The 15,221-nt window shown below is 40.1% G+C and overlaps 1 protein-coding gene and 1 long non-coding RNA gene across 2 annotated transcripts; both read left to right on the top strand.

Moving 5' to 3' along the window:
• The first annotated feature begins 496 nt into the window (after window positions 1-496).
• On the top strand, window positions 497-2,712 carry LOC143569513 (uncharacterized). The gene is made up of 3 exons (XM_077055403.1): window positions 497-1,911; window positions 2,047-2,296; window positions 2,572-2,712. Exons 1-3 carry the CDS (start codon window positions 1,382-1,384, stop codon window positions 2,710-2,712), a joined length of 921 nt encoding a protein of 306 aa, XP_076911518.1. The 5' UTR covers window positions 497-1,381.
• Window positions 2,713-3,529: 817 nt separating this feature from the next.
• On the top strand, window positions 3,530-15,011 carry LOC143569492 (uncharacterized). Its single transcript, XR_013141750.1, has 3 exons — window positions 3,530-3,764; window positions 3,855-4,097; window positions 14,608-15,011. It is a non-coding gene; the product is annotated as an uncharacterized LOC143569492 (long non-coding RNA).
• The last annotated feature ends 210 nt before the right edge of the window (window positions 15,012-15,221 follow it).

Below are 15,221 nucleotides of genomic sequence, written 5' to 3'. Positions count from 1 at the left end.
CGAAAGGATGAGACACAATGACCTGTTGGGCTAAACACGTACACGGCACGAAATCTAATCGTGTCATTTTTTCCAAACATGAACACGAGCCTGTTTAGTAACATGTTAACCTGTTAAGACCTATTAAGGGGCATGTTTAAAGAGACAATGAATGATACATGTGTAACGAAACCAAAATTTTCAAAACGAGCATAAAAATCTTAATTAGTGGATAATCCATAACATACTAGACACAAAAGATGACAAATACATATCATACATGAAACAAAAAATCTTAGAAACAAATCATAACATACATAAAAAATATAATATCAGGTTCTGACGGACATTAGTGAAATGTCTTTTGTAAGAATGACTATAGGTTTAAGACTTTAGGAGTGTATATATATTTATTTATTTTAAATAAAAATCTACACAGGTTACTAACATGTTAACAGGTCTTTAACATGCTAGGACACGAAATTAAACATGTCGTAAATAGGTCAATCTGTTTAAGACACGAAACCTGTTAAGCTCATATTCAAACCTGTTAAAACCAGTGTCGTGTTAACAGGTCTATATCATAAATTGACAGTCCTAAGTGAAAGTAAACAAAATGTTTATTTAACCAGCTTTTTCCCATAATGTTAACCTCAAAATCCATACGTAATATTCATCACCTGATGAGATTTGTAACCAACAAGACTCTAGCATGCGTCAAAAAAATCTCGGCGGAAATAATTTTTTTTTGTTGGAAGCCAAAATAAATCTTGTCAAACGATGAGATAAATTCTATCGGAAGACGAAAGAATATCGTTGGAAGCCGAATCCAGTGTTTTAATAGTAAAGCTAAACAAAATGTTTATTTGCCGGGCGTTTTCTCGTAATATCAATCTCAAACCCAGTTAGCCTGTCTACGTAATAATCATCACCTAATGAGATTTGTAACCAACAAGATTCTAACACGCGTCAAAAAAATCTTGGCAGAAGTCAAAAAATTTTTGGCAGTCGCCAAAAATAAATCACGTTGGAAGCCACAAAAATCTAGTCGTGAGACAAAGAGAATCTCGTCTGAACGCCTAAAAAAATCCCATCGAGACAACTAAAGAATCCCGTCAGTTTGGCGGTTTTCTCACAAAAATATGGGTGTCTCAACGAATATTGACATGTGGCATGGCATGGTTGGTTTAAAAATACATTCGGATGATGATTATTAAGTAGGTGGGTCGACTGAATTTGAGGTGGACAAGTTGGGAAAACCCCGTTCAAATGGACAAACTGTTTATTCTGACCAAAATACCAAAAGGGCATTTTGGTCATTTTCGAAATTTGATTAGGTTGCTCTTCAATGAACACAATAAAATCAAACCTCCTCACCAATTGATACTCACTTTAATCTTGCATGATGATATCACTTGGTACTCAAAGTCTAGTTTTCTCGTCAACTATAGCTTTATTCGTAATATGTGTTCCAAATTGTGTCACACTTGAAGATGGGTTAAAATCCATGGTGTATCTATCACCTAAAATCACCCAACCCCCGGGTTCGGTTTCGAAAAAATTCTATTACGATATGGAGTTCCCGAAAGGTCATATCGCGCTAAAAAGTTTCAATGCTGAAGTTGTTGATGAGGCCGGGAGCCCGGTTTCTCTTCAAGATACTTATCTCCACCATTGGATTGCACTAAGATACTACGAAAAACAATCCGATTTTATATTTGCTGGGAATGCGGGAATATGCGATCATCTTCCCCAGTTTTTCGGATTAGGGTCCGAAACACGAAAAACGTTCACGCATGTTCCTGATCCTTATGGAATAGAAGTTGGTAATCCGCTTCTAGTTCCTGCAGGATATGAAGAGAAATGGATGTTTGATATCCATGCAATTGACACTCAGGGCGCAGTAGATGCAAAGGGATGTACCGAGTGTAGGTACAACAGTTTATAATTTTGTCTTGTCATGTCTAGTTTCTTACTGGCCAGTTTCATTTTAATAATATTTTTGCCGTTTAAAATGTAATATACTAGTGTTTTAGTATTTATTATGTAATTGTTTTTGGGATGCAGATGTGACTTGTTTAACGTGACGGAAGACGAATATGGCGCGCCTTTGAACCCGAATTATGTGGGAGGAGTAAATTGTTGCTACAATGGAACACAATGCAAAGTGAAAGATGGGGTTGAAAGTGTTGAAAGAAACATTTACTTGAAGTACACTGTTAAGTGGGTTGATTGGAGTGACTTCATAGTTCCTGTTCAAATCATTATATTAGATGTCACGGATAATTGGCAGTACACAGGAATCCATGATTGCCTTGTAAGTTATCATTTTATAAAAATGTGAAAATCATCAAAATAGCCTAAACCAAAAAGAAATATGAAAATTGTTCAAATTTTAAAAATTATGAAAATAGCTTTGCCTTACAGTTTTTTTAAACCTTTCATCTTTTACGCCAACCCGTATACCTCATGCTCCATTATTTTCCTTCACTTGTCAAAAACTTACGGATTTACAACACCTATTAGTAAATTTTGAAGCTTTTTATCATCTAAGATTCGTGACTGATGAATAATTACTGTGTTAACGTACAGATCGAGTATGATATTGAAAAATCTACCTCTGGAGTTGCTACTAAGGAGTTTACAAATACCATCGGTGGTATGATGTATGGTGAAATAGGCTCTGCTCGTTATGACGAGGTATACATTAATTGGAAATTTGGATTTTACTAATCTCATCCTTTTGCAGTTAATAATCCAACTGAGAATATACTTGCCATCGGTCCTTAAACTATTATTCCCCATTAGACCTTCATAAAAAATAAAAAAAATCTTAATTTCGTTAAGTTTTATCAAAATTTCGGACTACTGTTTTATGGTTTTTGATTGAAAGAAGAAAAAAAATCGATTGATGTAAAATTTACCTCGAAACGGTGCTCCGAACGACTTAGTTTTTGTTAATTGGAAGTTTAAACACCATAATTGAATCATCGTTTCGTCGTTTAGAGCACCATTTTGAGGTATGTTTTACATCAATCAACTTGTATTATTCTTCCAATAAAAAACATAAAACATTAGTTTGAAATTTTGATAAAACTTAATGAAATTAAGGTTTTTTTTAACGGATGTCTAGTAAGAAAAATAGTGTAAAAGGTGGGATTAGTAGCAAAAATATTATCAGGTGAGATTATTATTGGTCAACTGCAAAAAAGTGTGATTATTGAAATTAATTTTCGTTACTAATTTCATTTTCAGTTTATTAGTCTACAATCTCTTAAGTTCAAGATTTTAGAAGAGAAAAAAACCTCTAAATTTTTATGAAATTTTGAAGTGGTTTGTTAAATTGGTAAGTAGCTTACATCTTTTTATATTAACTTGTGAAATTGAACACCTTGTGAGTACATTTTTAAGCATTTGTTGTATATCATTTACATATATATATATATATTAACACTCATGAAAATCCAGCATTTCTTCTTGAAAAAAAATAGTAACTTTTTGTTATCTTGGTAAGTAAATAAATAGTCATCATCTCTTCTTGGCATAGAATTTACCAATATTCAATACCATTGAAACGAAATTTTGAAGCGTTTTGCTATCTTTGAAAATTAAACCGCTGACGTACAGATGGAGTGTGATATTGAAATATCTACCATGGAGTTGCTACTTACAAGGATTTTACCAGCACCAAGAGGTCAAGAGTGATCCTCCCTATTGATGGTGATGTAATTTACGCTGTTGCTCACCAGCATAGTGGTGGTATAGGTTCTACCCTTTATGGCAAGGTAAATATTTTAGTTTATTCATTAGCAGTTGTATCTTTAAGTACCTAAAATGTATATTTTGAAGCAAAAAAAAATGTTAATTTTATCCAGGATGGACGGATCATTTGCGCGTCTAATCCTATATACGGGCAAGGAAAGCATGCAGGAGACAAAGCTGGTTACATTGTAGGAATGTCCACATGTTATCCTAAACCGGGATCAGTGAAGATAGCTAAAGGTGAATATGTAACATTGGAATCTAATTACAACAATGAAAAGAGCCACACCGGAGTTATGGGGCACTTCTATATTCTTGTTGCGGACTCTTCTGATAATTTCAGTGAACCGATTGAAGTAAGATTTCCATTCGATATTCTTTACGTGTCTTCGAATAAATTGATTTTGTTTTATCACTTTATGGCCTATATATTTTCAATAAAGTCATTTTCATTAATAGCACAAGAATATACTTCTTTTTTTTACTTATGTTTACATCTTAGCTTGTTGATTCCATACTGTCACGGAGTTATTCCTTCAACAATGTCCCATACGGCTCTAACACCCTGTTCTTGAGTTTTTTTAAAGGATGGAAAGGAAAGGAAAACTAAGGATAGTTAAAAATATGGGTGTTCTTGAGTTTTTTTAGAATGGAAAGGAAAGGAGTAGGAGTACTTAGGAGGGATTAAATTAATGTATTTTCCCAATAAGTTATCCTCCAAAAAATGAGATGATTACTAAGGATAACAATTTTTAACATAGTTATCCTTTTCTTTCCTCTAATTTCCTTCCAACTCAAGAACACACCTAACTAAAAAAAAATTAATTCCCTTCCCTTCCCTTTCTTATCCTTCCCTCTCATTTCATTTTCTTTCCTTAGTTAAAAAACTCAAGAACAAGGAAGTCTCTCACTTATAAGATCAATCTTTCATCGACGATTCAAAGACTATCAAAGGGATTTCAAGATTGAAATCACAACAATTCTTTATAAATACAAAAGTTTTAAAATTACACTTGTGTAGAGGTAGGGTACCAAAAAGACTCAAATACCCTTAAGTACCACCCACGGGCCACAGAGAATCCTCTTATAAACCACCCGCGGGGCACATGGACCACCCGCATATCACGAATGAGGAGGAACGTCCTCACAACATGCACGGAAACATCCTGGCATCCTCAAAAGTCGTCCGCAGGACGGAACGTCTGTCCGCCTAAACATCCAGAAGACAATGCCAGCGGGACAGCTGTCATCACTCAAATACTCTCTAGAAGAAGGTTCATGATTCTTACTTGGGGAATACGTGACTGAACAGCCAATAAATAAAGGACACCTGGCCAGTTTGTTATAACCGTGCACATGGCCAGGGTGCAATCCATACTATCATTAGACGACGCGTGTCCAGGTTGTTACACCCATGCACATGGGACGTATAACTCAACCTATCGCAAGAAGACACGTGTCCAGGCAGTTATCAAAGATCTTCTAGAAGAAGACAGCTGGCCCAATCATCTTCCTACACCATTCGGCTATAAATACCTTGTCAAACGGTATGAGGATTTCATTCACTCATATGCATTCTGACTACACTTAATCTATTTACTTCAGTACTTTCTCCCTTACGAACGATACTGATTCTCACGCCGTAGGGTGGTTACAGGAAGACCCCCCTCTTGTCCTTCCTGTAACGAGACTCACGGTGTTTGTTTTGCAGGTTCCGGTCATTGGACTTTGGGAAGCTATACTTATATCTTAGTTGTAATTATCGTACTTTACCCCATAGACTCATTGGATCCAGGACCCATACCCGGGGAACGGATCCGTGTTTCTTCATTGGCACCATCCGTTTTTGGTGTTAGAACAGCAACAATTTCAGTTGGTTTTTTGGTTCGTTAGATATGAGTAACCTTCCTGAAGGGCCGACGGGAACCCCTGCACCAGATTCACGTGTAACTAACATAGAAGCACCGCCGGATCTCAGTGTTTTTGCATGGATTACGACTCCAAGTGGCCGTACTCTTGAACGTGTCACAGCACCGGGGTCACGAATCACCAATGTAACACCTGGGGAATTTACTCTAGAAAATGTTACAGCACTGACCGGCCTCACTCCCACAGACATGGGACGTGCCTCGGCACCGGAAGGTTCCAATTTGGGTAATCTCAAACAAATTGCAGAAGAGACCCGCCGAAACCGGTCGATATTTGATCCGGAAAACAACTCGGGCGACTCCGATAGGGCGAGATCTCAACAACGTAACTATAGATCTGGAGGAACGTTAAGTCCTGAAGAGTGGCTCCACGCGCAACAACAAAGTTTGGTGGTTGAGTATGAACGCAGAAAACGTAACGAAAGGTTTCACATTCGTACTCTGGATTATGAGGAATCTCCCCGGAGTTCTCTTTCTCCTCCACCAACAGTGAGAGGAAGTCAGATCCGTTACAGTCAGCAAGCGGAGCCAGAGTTTGGTGAAATACCGAGATTACGCCCTCGTTCTCGCATAGACATGCGAATGCCATCCTACTTGGAGGAATTTGATAGCTATGATTCAACTTATCAACCGGGTGAATACAGTACGTATACCGGAGGTAGTGGGATGAGCTCCAGAGCAAGGAGTAGTCGTCCGCATGACATAGTCCGCCACACCGAATACCACAGCAATGCTGAACGAGACTTAACTAAACCATACCGCCCCGCGGCTTTCGCCGAAAAATCAAAATTCATAGCAAGCATTGCCACAACACCATTTCCTGTTAATGCTAAGATACCTACATCGGTAGGTAAGTACAATGGTATGACTGATCCAAGTTATCATCTCCAGAACTTTGTGGCGGTAGGCGGTGTTAGTGGTTGGACGCTTCCCTATTGGTGTCACATGTTCGCGTTGACACTAACAGGGGCAGCAAGAGAATGGTCGAAAAGTTACCTAACGGTGAAATTTCTAGCTGGGACGATTTGGTGAAGAAATTTTCTCAACAGTTCAGTCAACAGAAGAAACATACTCGAGATCAATCAGAAATTTTAGACGTCGTTCGTCGCGATAACGAGTCTATAGAAGATTTTATCACCAGGTTCAATGATGAGAGCCTGAACATCGGTGGTATAAGCAAAGCCATGCTTCGGGGTGCCTTCCGCAAAAACGTCAGATGTGATGATTTAGTCCGCACACTTACGGGCAGAGCTGGAATGCCAAAAGAGTGGGACGATCTCATGACTGCAGCAAAAGTGTATGCGAACACCGAAAAAACGTTAAGAAGTGGTAACTCAAAGCAAAAATTTAAAGTCGAGTTTCAAACCTCGAGACCAAATAGACAGGCGAAAGGCCCTATCTGGTCAAGACTTCAGCCAAGTACGGAAGCACCAAAACCATTTGATACACGATCCCTCATAGGCAATAAAAACAAAACGGGACCCTCGAACCGAGGCCCCAATAATTGGACTCCTCTTTCAAAGACGCGCCGAAATTCTCACTACGGAGAATGTGAATTTTAAAAAACCGTAGCCACTGACGAGAAGATCATTCCTTGACCCGAAAAAGCGTTGTTCGTATCATGATGACATTGGTCATAATACGAATGAATGCAGACCATTAAAAAATGAAATTGAAGCAGCTGTAAAGTCTGGAAAACTTGGACACTTGGTAAAAGTTGGAAAACCTGACAATGGTAAAGCTCCCGCACGGGATATCCAGGGTCCGAGTAAAAAGCAAGTCAGAGATTTAAACGTCCATATGATACAAGGCGGGTATGATACAAGAAAAAAGAGGAAGGAGTCTGATGATGAGGAATGGAAGAATGAGTCAGTGATTTTTCCTCGAATCAAAGGGGTACCGAATAACAAAAACCCCTTGATCATCACTGCTCAATTCGGACATTACCGTTCCCAATACGTCTTCTTCGACACCGGTAGTACTTCGGACATTATGTATGAACAATGTTTTGAACAGCTTGACGAGGACGATAAGAAAATATTAAAACCCATCCACGCTCCAGTATCGGGATTCGGAGGGGAAATAATGCATCCGCGAGGGGTAATCTCATTCCCAGTCACCTTAAGTGATGGAATTCATTCTAGGACAGAAGAGGTCGAATTTCTGGTTTTACCAGCAACATCAAAGCATGACATTATTCTTGGACGAGAAGCGATTGGTGGCTTCAATGCTCACCCATCCACAGCACACGGTGCAGTAGGAGTCCCAACTCACACCGGCATAGCAATAATTTATGTTAATCGACACTTCTTTGCAACAGAGAGCTCAAAACCTAGCAAGATTCCAAAACAAACTATGAGGACTGAACCAGAGAAATGGGTTTTGAACAAAAAATTTCCTGATCAAACTGTAACAATAGGACCTGCTATTTCCGAGATAGTACGGACTTTCTTGAAACAGTTATTGTCAAAGAATGTTGATGTTTTCGCATGGCAACCCGCAGATATGACCGGTGTCCCGAGGAATATTGCAGAACACAAGTTAAGAGTAAACCCGTTGTTTACGCCAGTTGTTCAGAAACAACGTAAGATGGGTCCGGAACAAACAAAAGCAATGAATGAGCAAGTCCAGTACCTCTTACAAGCTGGAATCATTCGCCCAATTCGTTATCAGACCTGGGTTGCCAATCCAGTTATTGTCCCCAAAAGCAATGGGTCATGGCGGATGTGTATCGATATCAAAGATCTAAGTAAATCATGTCCCAAAGATTGTTATCCCTTGCCCGAAATAGATCTCAAGGTTGATGCGGTGGCACCATTCAAATTCAAATGCTTCCTGGACGCCTACAAGGGCTACCATCAGATCCGCATGGCAGCGGGCGATGAGGACAAAACAACATTTCGCACTGATCATGGCACCTTTTGCTACAAAATGATGTCTTTCGGACTAAAGAATGAGGGAGCCACATATCAACGATTAATGGACATAGCGTTCAAAGATCAAATTGGTCGAAATTTAGAAGTGCATATGGATGATCTCGTAATAAAAAGTGTTGAGGAAGACCAGATGTTGAGGGATATCGAAGAAACTTTCAAAACTCTGAGGAGCATCAATATGAAGTTGAATCCGGCCAAGTGTTCATTTGGAATGGAAGAGGGAAAGTTTCTGGGAGTAATTGTCACGGATGCGGGCTTCAAAGCTATTCCAGATAAAGTTCAAGCTATAGCCCACATGCCTTCTCCATCTTCCCTCAAAGAAGTTCAGACATTAAATGGTCGACTGGTTGCTTTGAATCATTTTTGGCAAATCATGCAGCTAAGTCCCATCCTTTCATTTCAATTTTAAGAAATTGTCTCAAAAAAGCACAATTTAAGTGGACCGCATAGGGCGAAGAAGCTTTTTTGGAGGTTAAAAAATGTTTGATGGAACTTCCCACGTTAACAGCACCCCACGCGGGAGAACCTTTAACGTTATACCTGTCAGCTTCAGACATTGCCATTGGGGCCGTCCTTCTGACCGATCGCAAGAATGTTCAAACATCGATCTACTACCTCAGCAGAACACTATCGGACCCAAAAACAAGATATTCCATGCTAGAAAAACTTGTTTTGGCACTAGTTTATGATGCTCGACGCCTCCGCAGATACTTTCAGGGACACCCCATCAATGTCTTGACTGGATACAAGCTCAAAAACGTTCTTAGCAAGCCTGAATTGTCTGGACGACTAGCCAAGTGGGCCATCGAGCTAGGTGAACACGCAATAGAGTACAAACCTAGGCTAGCAATCAAAGGGAAGGTATTGGCGGACTTCGTGACAGAGGTCCCGCATCACAAAGAAAAAGAATGTTTGATTGAGCAACAACCCCAAGTACCCCCGGAATCAGGACAGATTTGGTCCTTATTTACGGATGGAGCTTCAAGCAGTGTGGGATGTGGCGCAGGCCTCAATGTAACATCCCGAAATTTCAAAGGTAATATTAATTATATTACTTATTAATAGATGGGAAGTTTTCTCGGGTTATCAGGAAATAAATAAAAGAATAGGAGTTGGTATGGGTCGGGCTAGTGTCGGGTAATGGAAGTGGGTTATGGACTTGGGTTAATTGAGATAGGTTAAATGAGAATGGGATTTCAGGGATATAAATACCCCCAAAATCCCAAAATATCTCATTTCTCACCAAACTCCCTAACACACACTCCTTACACCCTCAAAACACACACATTCTAACCGATCTAGATTCGAAGCCGAGACCCGAGATTTGTTGATAGATCTGAGTTGGTAAGGTAAGAACTAATCTAACAAAGCTATTATTACTGAAAATGGTTAGGATTGGATGGGTTAACCGGACCCGAAACCCAACTGCCCAAATCGGACCCCTAAAACGTCGATTTTAGGCCGATTTGATGGTTGGGGTTTGTAGGCGCCGATCATACGGTTCCGTGGGTACCAAAATCGAGTTATTTGGCTAAGAAACGAAGGAGTTATGGGCAAACAGATCTGCAGCGCGACAACTTCGCCTGCAAGATTAAGTTCGCCTGATGAACTTCGCCTTCAAGCGTAACTTCGCCTTCAAGCGTAACTTCGCCTTCAAGCGTAACTTCGCCTAAGGATAACTTCGCCTGAAGCCAAGTTCGCCTAAGGATAACTTCGCCTGAAGCCAAGTTCGCCTAAGGTTTAACTTCGCCTGAAGCCAAGTTCGCCTAAGGTTTAACTTCGCCTGAAGCCAAGTTCGCCTAAGGTTTAACTTCGCCTGAAGCCAAGTTCGCCTAAGGTTTAACTTCGCCTGAAGCCAAGTTCGCCTAAGGTATAACTTCGCCTGAAGCCAAGTTCGCCTAAGGTTTAACTTCGCCTGAAGCGAAGTTCGTTTATAAAATAAATTAAAAACCTAATGGAAAATGTGTTAAGGCAGTTATCGAAAATAAAATTTTTCCAAGCTGACCTGGCAGCTCGACCCCAGCCAGGGGCTCTGCCCCTTGGACCCCGCTAGGGGCTGCCGCCCCTAGAACCCCGCTACCAGGGGCGCTGCCCCCGGACCCCCGTTCGTTGTGGGTCATATAAAGATAGAAACGCAACATAAGTAGTAGTAGCTAATTGATGCGTGTAAATATTATACAGTTAGCCGTGCACAGCTCAAGAGGGGAATAACTATTAACGGAGAGCGTAACAGTATTCAGGTGAGTTTCTAGCCCCATTTATGTGTTATGTTTTCAGGGCTGTGTGCATACTCGATGTGTTGTTAATACATTTATCCTAAGTGATAAGTGTATGCCATATGTGATATATGTGATGGATATGAATGGTTGCTTGTCGGTACGCGAACGATCTTCGGATATTGCGCGTACTGTCAGGTCAAAAATAAAGGTACGAATATTATACATCGAAGATGTATGAACATTACAAATGAATACTTGTCGGGGCGTGAACGATCTTCGGATATTGCACGTATCGACAAGAGGTATGGTTGTTAAATGGATGATGTAAAGAACGCCTAGGGTGTTCTTATGCTATGATGTAATTATTGTATATGTGAAGTAGGTGTATACAGGTACACGAATGGTATGTGAGTTCTACGTTCGACATAGTAAGTTAGGATGGCAAATCCCTCTAGCTTTTGTCGGACATAGACTCGGCTGGTGATGGCGTAGTTAAGGACTGCGGGCCTTATACGTAAAGTAGATGATAGATGTAAACGTAGTTAAGGACTGCGGGCCTTATACGTAAAGTAGATGATAGATGTAAACGTAGATAGGGACGGTGGGCCTTATACGTGTTACAGATAATAGACGACAACGTAGTTAAGGACTGCGGACCTTATACGTATTATAGATAGGCCTCAGCATAGGAAAGGACTGTGGACCTTATACGTGCTGTAGTTGTATTGTGGTAGCATAGGGGAGGACTGCGGACCTCGTACGTGCTATGGTTTAGGTTGCAACATAGGGGAGGACTGTGGACCTTGTACGTGTTGTGGATGTAGGATGGTATAGGGAAGGACTGCGGACCTTGCACGTACCATAAAGGGTGAACATAGGTAAGGACTGCGGACCTTTGTACGTGTTCACGACCTTGAGTACAGGTATAGACGGTGAACTATGAAAGTACTCTCGGTAGACTGAGGTTAGTGATTGTAGATATGTATGTATGTATGGTAGCAAGTATGTAAGTAGAACAGAAGGGTAACTAGTGAAGTATGAATATGTATCTACGGATATGTATGTATGTGTATGTATTGTATGGCGTTCGATTAACTAGAACTCACTCAGCGTAGCTGACTTTTAGTATGCACGCAGGTGAGCTGATTACAGAGTTAGCATGAGGATGACACACGGCATGGATTGAACGGCTGGCATCTGAAGAAAGAAGTAAAGATGTTTTAAATATAAAGTTTTGTGTTATGGTATCAAAGAAAAGGTTTAACGTTTTGTAACAAATGATTGATGTTTTATATTCCGCGAAAAGTTTTAATAAACTCTGATTTGAAGAACTGTGTTTATGAGTAAATCCGACGCTAAAGTAGGGCTACCGGGTTCGGGGCCTTACACTCAAGCTAGTCAATCCCGAAGGCCATGAGTTTACATATGCCATAAAGTTGGACTTCAAAAATACCAACAACGAGGCAGAATATGAAGCTTTCTTGGCAGGCTTGAGGATAGCTAAAAAGCTTGGGGTTAAGCATTTGGAAGCCCGAGTCGATTCCATGTTGATTGCGGGACAGATCAACGGCACATACGAAGCGAAAAATGATATCGTGGCTTCGTATGTGTCACAGGCGAAAGATCTAATGCTCCAATTCTCTTCTTGCAAAGTCATTCAAATAAAAAGAAGTGAGAACAGATCAGCGGATGCCCTCAGTAAATTGGCCTCAACAAACTTCGAACACTTTGCCAAAGACATCCGCATCGAAATATTAGACCGCCCGTCTGTCCCGCAACATCAGGTCTTAGTGATCCAAACGGGAGTAGAATCCTGGATGACACCGATTACAGCATACCTGTCGTCCGGAGCACTCCCGGAAGGAAAAACAGCGGCCCGGAAGATAACGCACAAAGCCTTGAACTATCAAATACTTGACGGTGTCTTGTATCGACGTTCCTTCCTCGGACCACTACTACGATGTGTGGATGCTGAGGACGCGAATTACCTAATCAGAGAAGTTCATGAAGGCATTTGTGGTCTTCACGCTGGCCCGCGAATGGTCGTGGCGAAGTTAATGAACGCCGGATACTATTGGCCGGGGATGCACTTTGGATGCTGTAAATGAAATCAGGAAGTGTGATTCTTACCAAAGGCATGCCCTAACACGCTATGACCAAAGAATGAGTTAGTTCCAGTCACTTCAGCCTGGCCGTTCCAAAAATGGGCTATTGATATCATGGGACCTTTCCCTGAAGCCCCTGGACGGGTCAAATTTTTAATAGTAGCAATTGACTACTTTAAAAAATAGGTGGAGGCCAAACCACTTGCTTCTATAACAGCAGCGAGTGTTAAAAAATTCTTGTGGGAATTCATCATATGTCGTTTCGGCCTCCCCCTAGAGCTCGTTAGTGACAACGGAACACAATTCGCGGACAGTGGGTTACAAGAATGGCTAAAAGAATTACACATTTCTCAAACCTTCACCTCTGTAGCTCACCAGAGAACGAACTAATTCGCGGACAACGGAACACAATTCGCGGTCAAGTTGAACGAACTAATCGGACCATCAAAGAAGGAATCAAGGCCAGACTAGGAACTAAAAGAACGGGTTGGGTGGAAGAATTACCCCATGTACTATGGGCTTTCCGCACTCAGAAAAATTCCAGCAACTCCGAAACCCCCTTTAGTCTAACCTATGGCACATAGGCCATGATTCCGGCTGAAATCGGAATCCCATCCGCCAGAGTTCTCATGATCGAAGATAATGATCATGAACTCCGGATGAACCTTAACCTCCTTGAGGAAAAGAGGGAATTGGCATCAATTCGAGAGCATAATTATAAACGCCAGTTGCAAAAATATTATAACTCTCGGATCCAAAGATGTGAATTCGATGCGGGAGACTTTGTCTTCCGCAACAATGAAGCCTCCGGGCAAGAGCCTTCGGGCAAGTTGGCTCTTACCTGGGAAGGACCTTATAAAGTCCAAAAAATTTTATCCAAAGGTGCCTACAAACTTGAAAGGTTGGACGGGACAGAGATCCCTAAAACCTGGAACGGGGCCCAACTAAGAAAATGTTACATTTAGTTGGTTTTTCTTTTGGCCTGCGGGCCTAACTAGATGTTAAGAAAATTTGTAATTTCGTTTCTTGTAATTCGGCTTATGCCTTAGCTATGAAAGTTTTCATTTCAGTCATTTGAGACTTGTATTATTGCATAATCCTTTATTCATACACAAAGAAGATCCGCCGAAAACACTTATATTATAATATAAAAAAAAGATGTATACATAAACAAAGTGTGACGGATGCAATAAAAAGCTTTCTTTATTCATACAAAAAGGGATTACAAAAGAGATGGAGGAGCTTATTTTAAAAAAAAAAGAACAGAAAAATTTATTCATGGTGCAACATCATTATGCTACACACCCTCGCCTCCCGCATCATCAGCATGATCTTAGGGTGGTTACAGGAAGACCCCCCCTCTTGTCCTTCCTGTAACGAGACTCACGGTGTTTGTTTTGCAGGTTCCGGTCATTGGACTTTGGGAAGCTATACTCATATCTTAGTTGTAATTATCGTACTTTACCCCGTAGACTCATTGGATCCAGGACCCATACCCGGGGTTCGGATCCGTGTTTCTTCAACTTGACTTATGAAAATAATGAAACTGGCTATCAAAAAAACATTTATATAAAATTTTAAAATTATACACATAAAACATTCCCGGTATAAGGTATCTTTATAACATGAATTTCAATTATCATATTTTTAATTTTTTTTGTTTAATTTTTCTATGCAGATTAATGAAGAATCATTAAGCATACCGATCGCCTTTTGGGGTGTAGGTGTGTTTGGGTTATCAATCTGTGCTGGTGTTTTGATTGCTTATAAAAGAAGAATGCAGAATGAAGATGGGTATGTGCCTATTGCAACTTGAACATCATCTGATAGGAGAAAACCGGATGAAAATAATCTAATATTAGTTGGTAAAACTATAGTTTTACCATAAAATAAAGTTACCATGATTTATCAATTATCAATATATGTAAACTTGGTTGACATATAGGACAAGTGTATCATATATGATATATAATGGTATATTCATGAGGAAATTAATTACTACAGATATATTTTATGTGGATGTGAAGCTAAAATTTAAAAAACAAAAGTTCATATAAAAATAACATTCTAAAATTTTTTAAACGAAAAGTAAAAAATATATCGTTTTATAAGAGAAAATCCCCAAAATGAACATTTTGTAAATCAATTTTTATCGGGGGCTGGAAATGCATTCCCCTCTTAACGTCTGAAGCAAAAACGCATAGTAGGGGAAACCACTGACGGATGACACATGTCCAACGCACTACTCAGTGCGTTACCGACCATGTGAATTATTATTTGAGTGAGTTCGCA

The sequence above is a fragment of the Bidens hawaiensis genome, unplaced genomic scaffold (genome assembly GCF_021521415.1).
Source record: "Bidens hawaiensis isolate Kalapana, Puna unplaced genomic scaffold, B.hawaiensis_p1.1 tig00024513_1, whole genome shotgun sequence".
Taxonomy (NCBI): domain Eukaryota; kingdom Viridiplantae; phylum Streptophyta; class Magnoliopsida; order Asterales; family Asteraceae; genus Bidens; species Bidens hawaiensis.
Note: the sequence above shows the minus strand (reverse complement) of the source record. Positions and strands in the feature narration are given on the sequence as shown.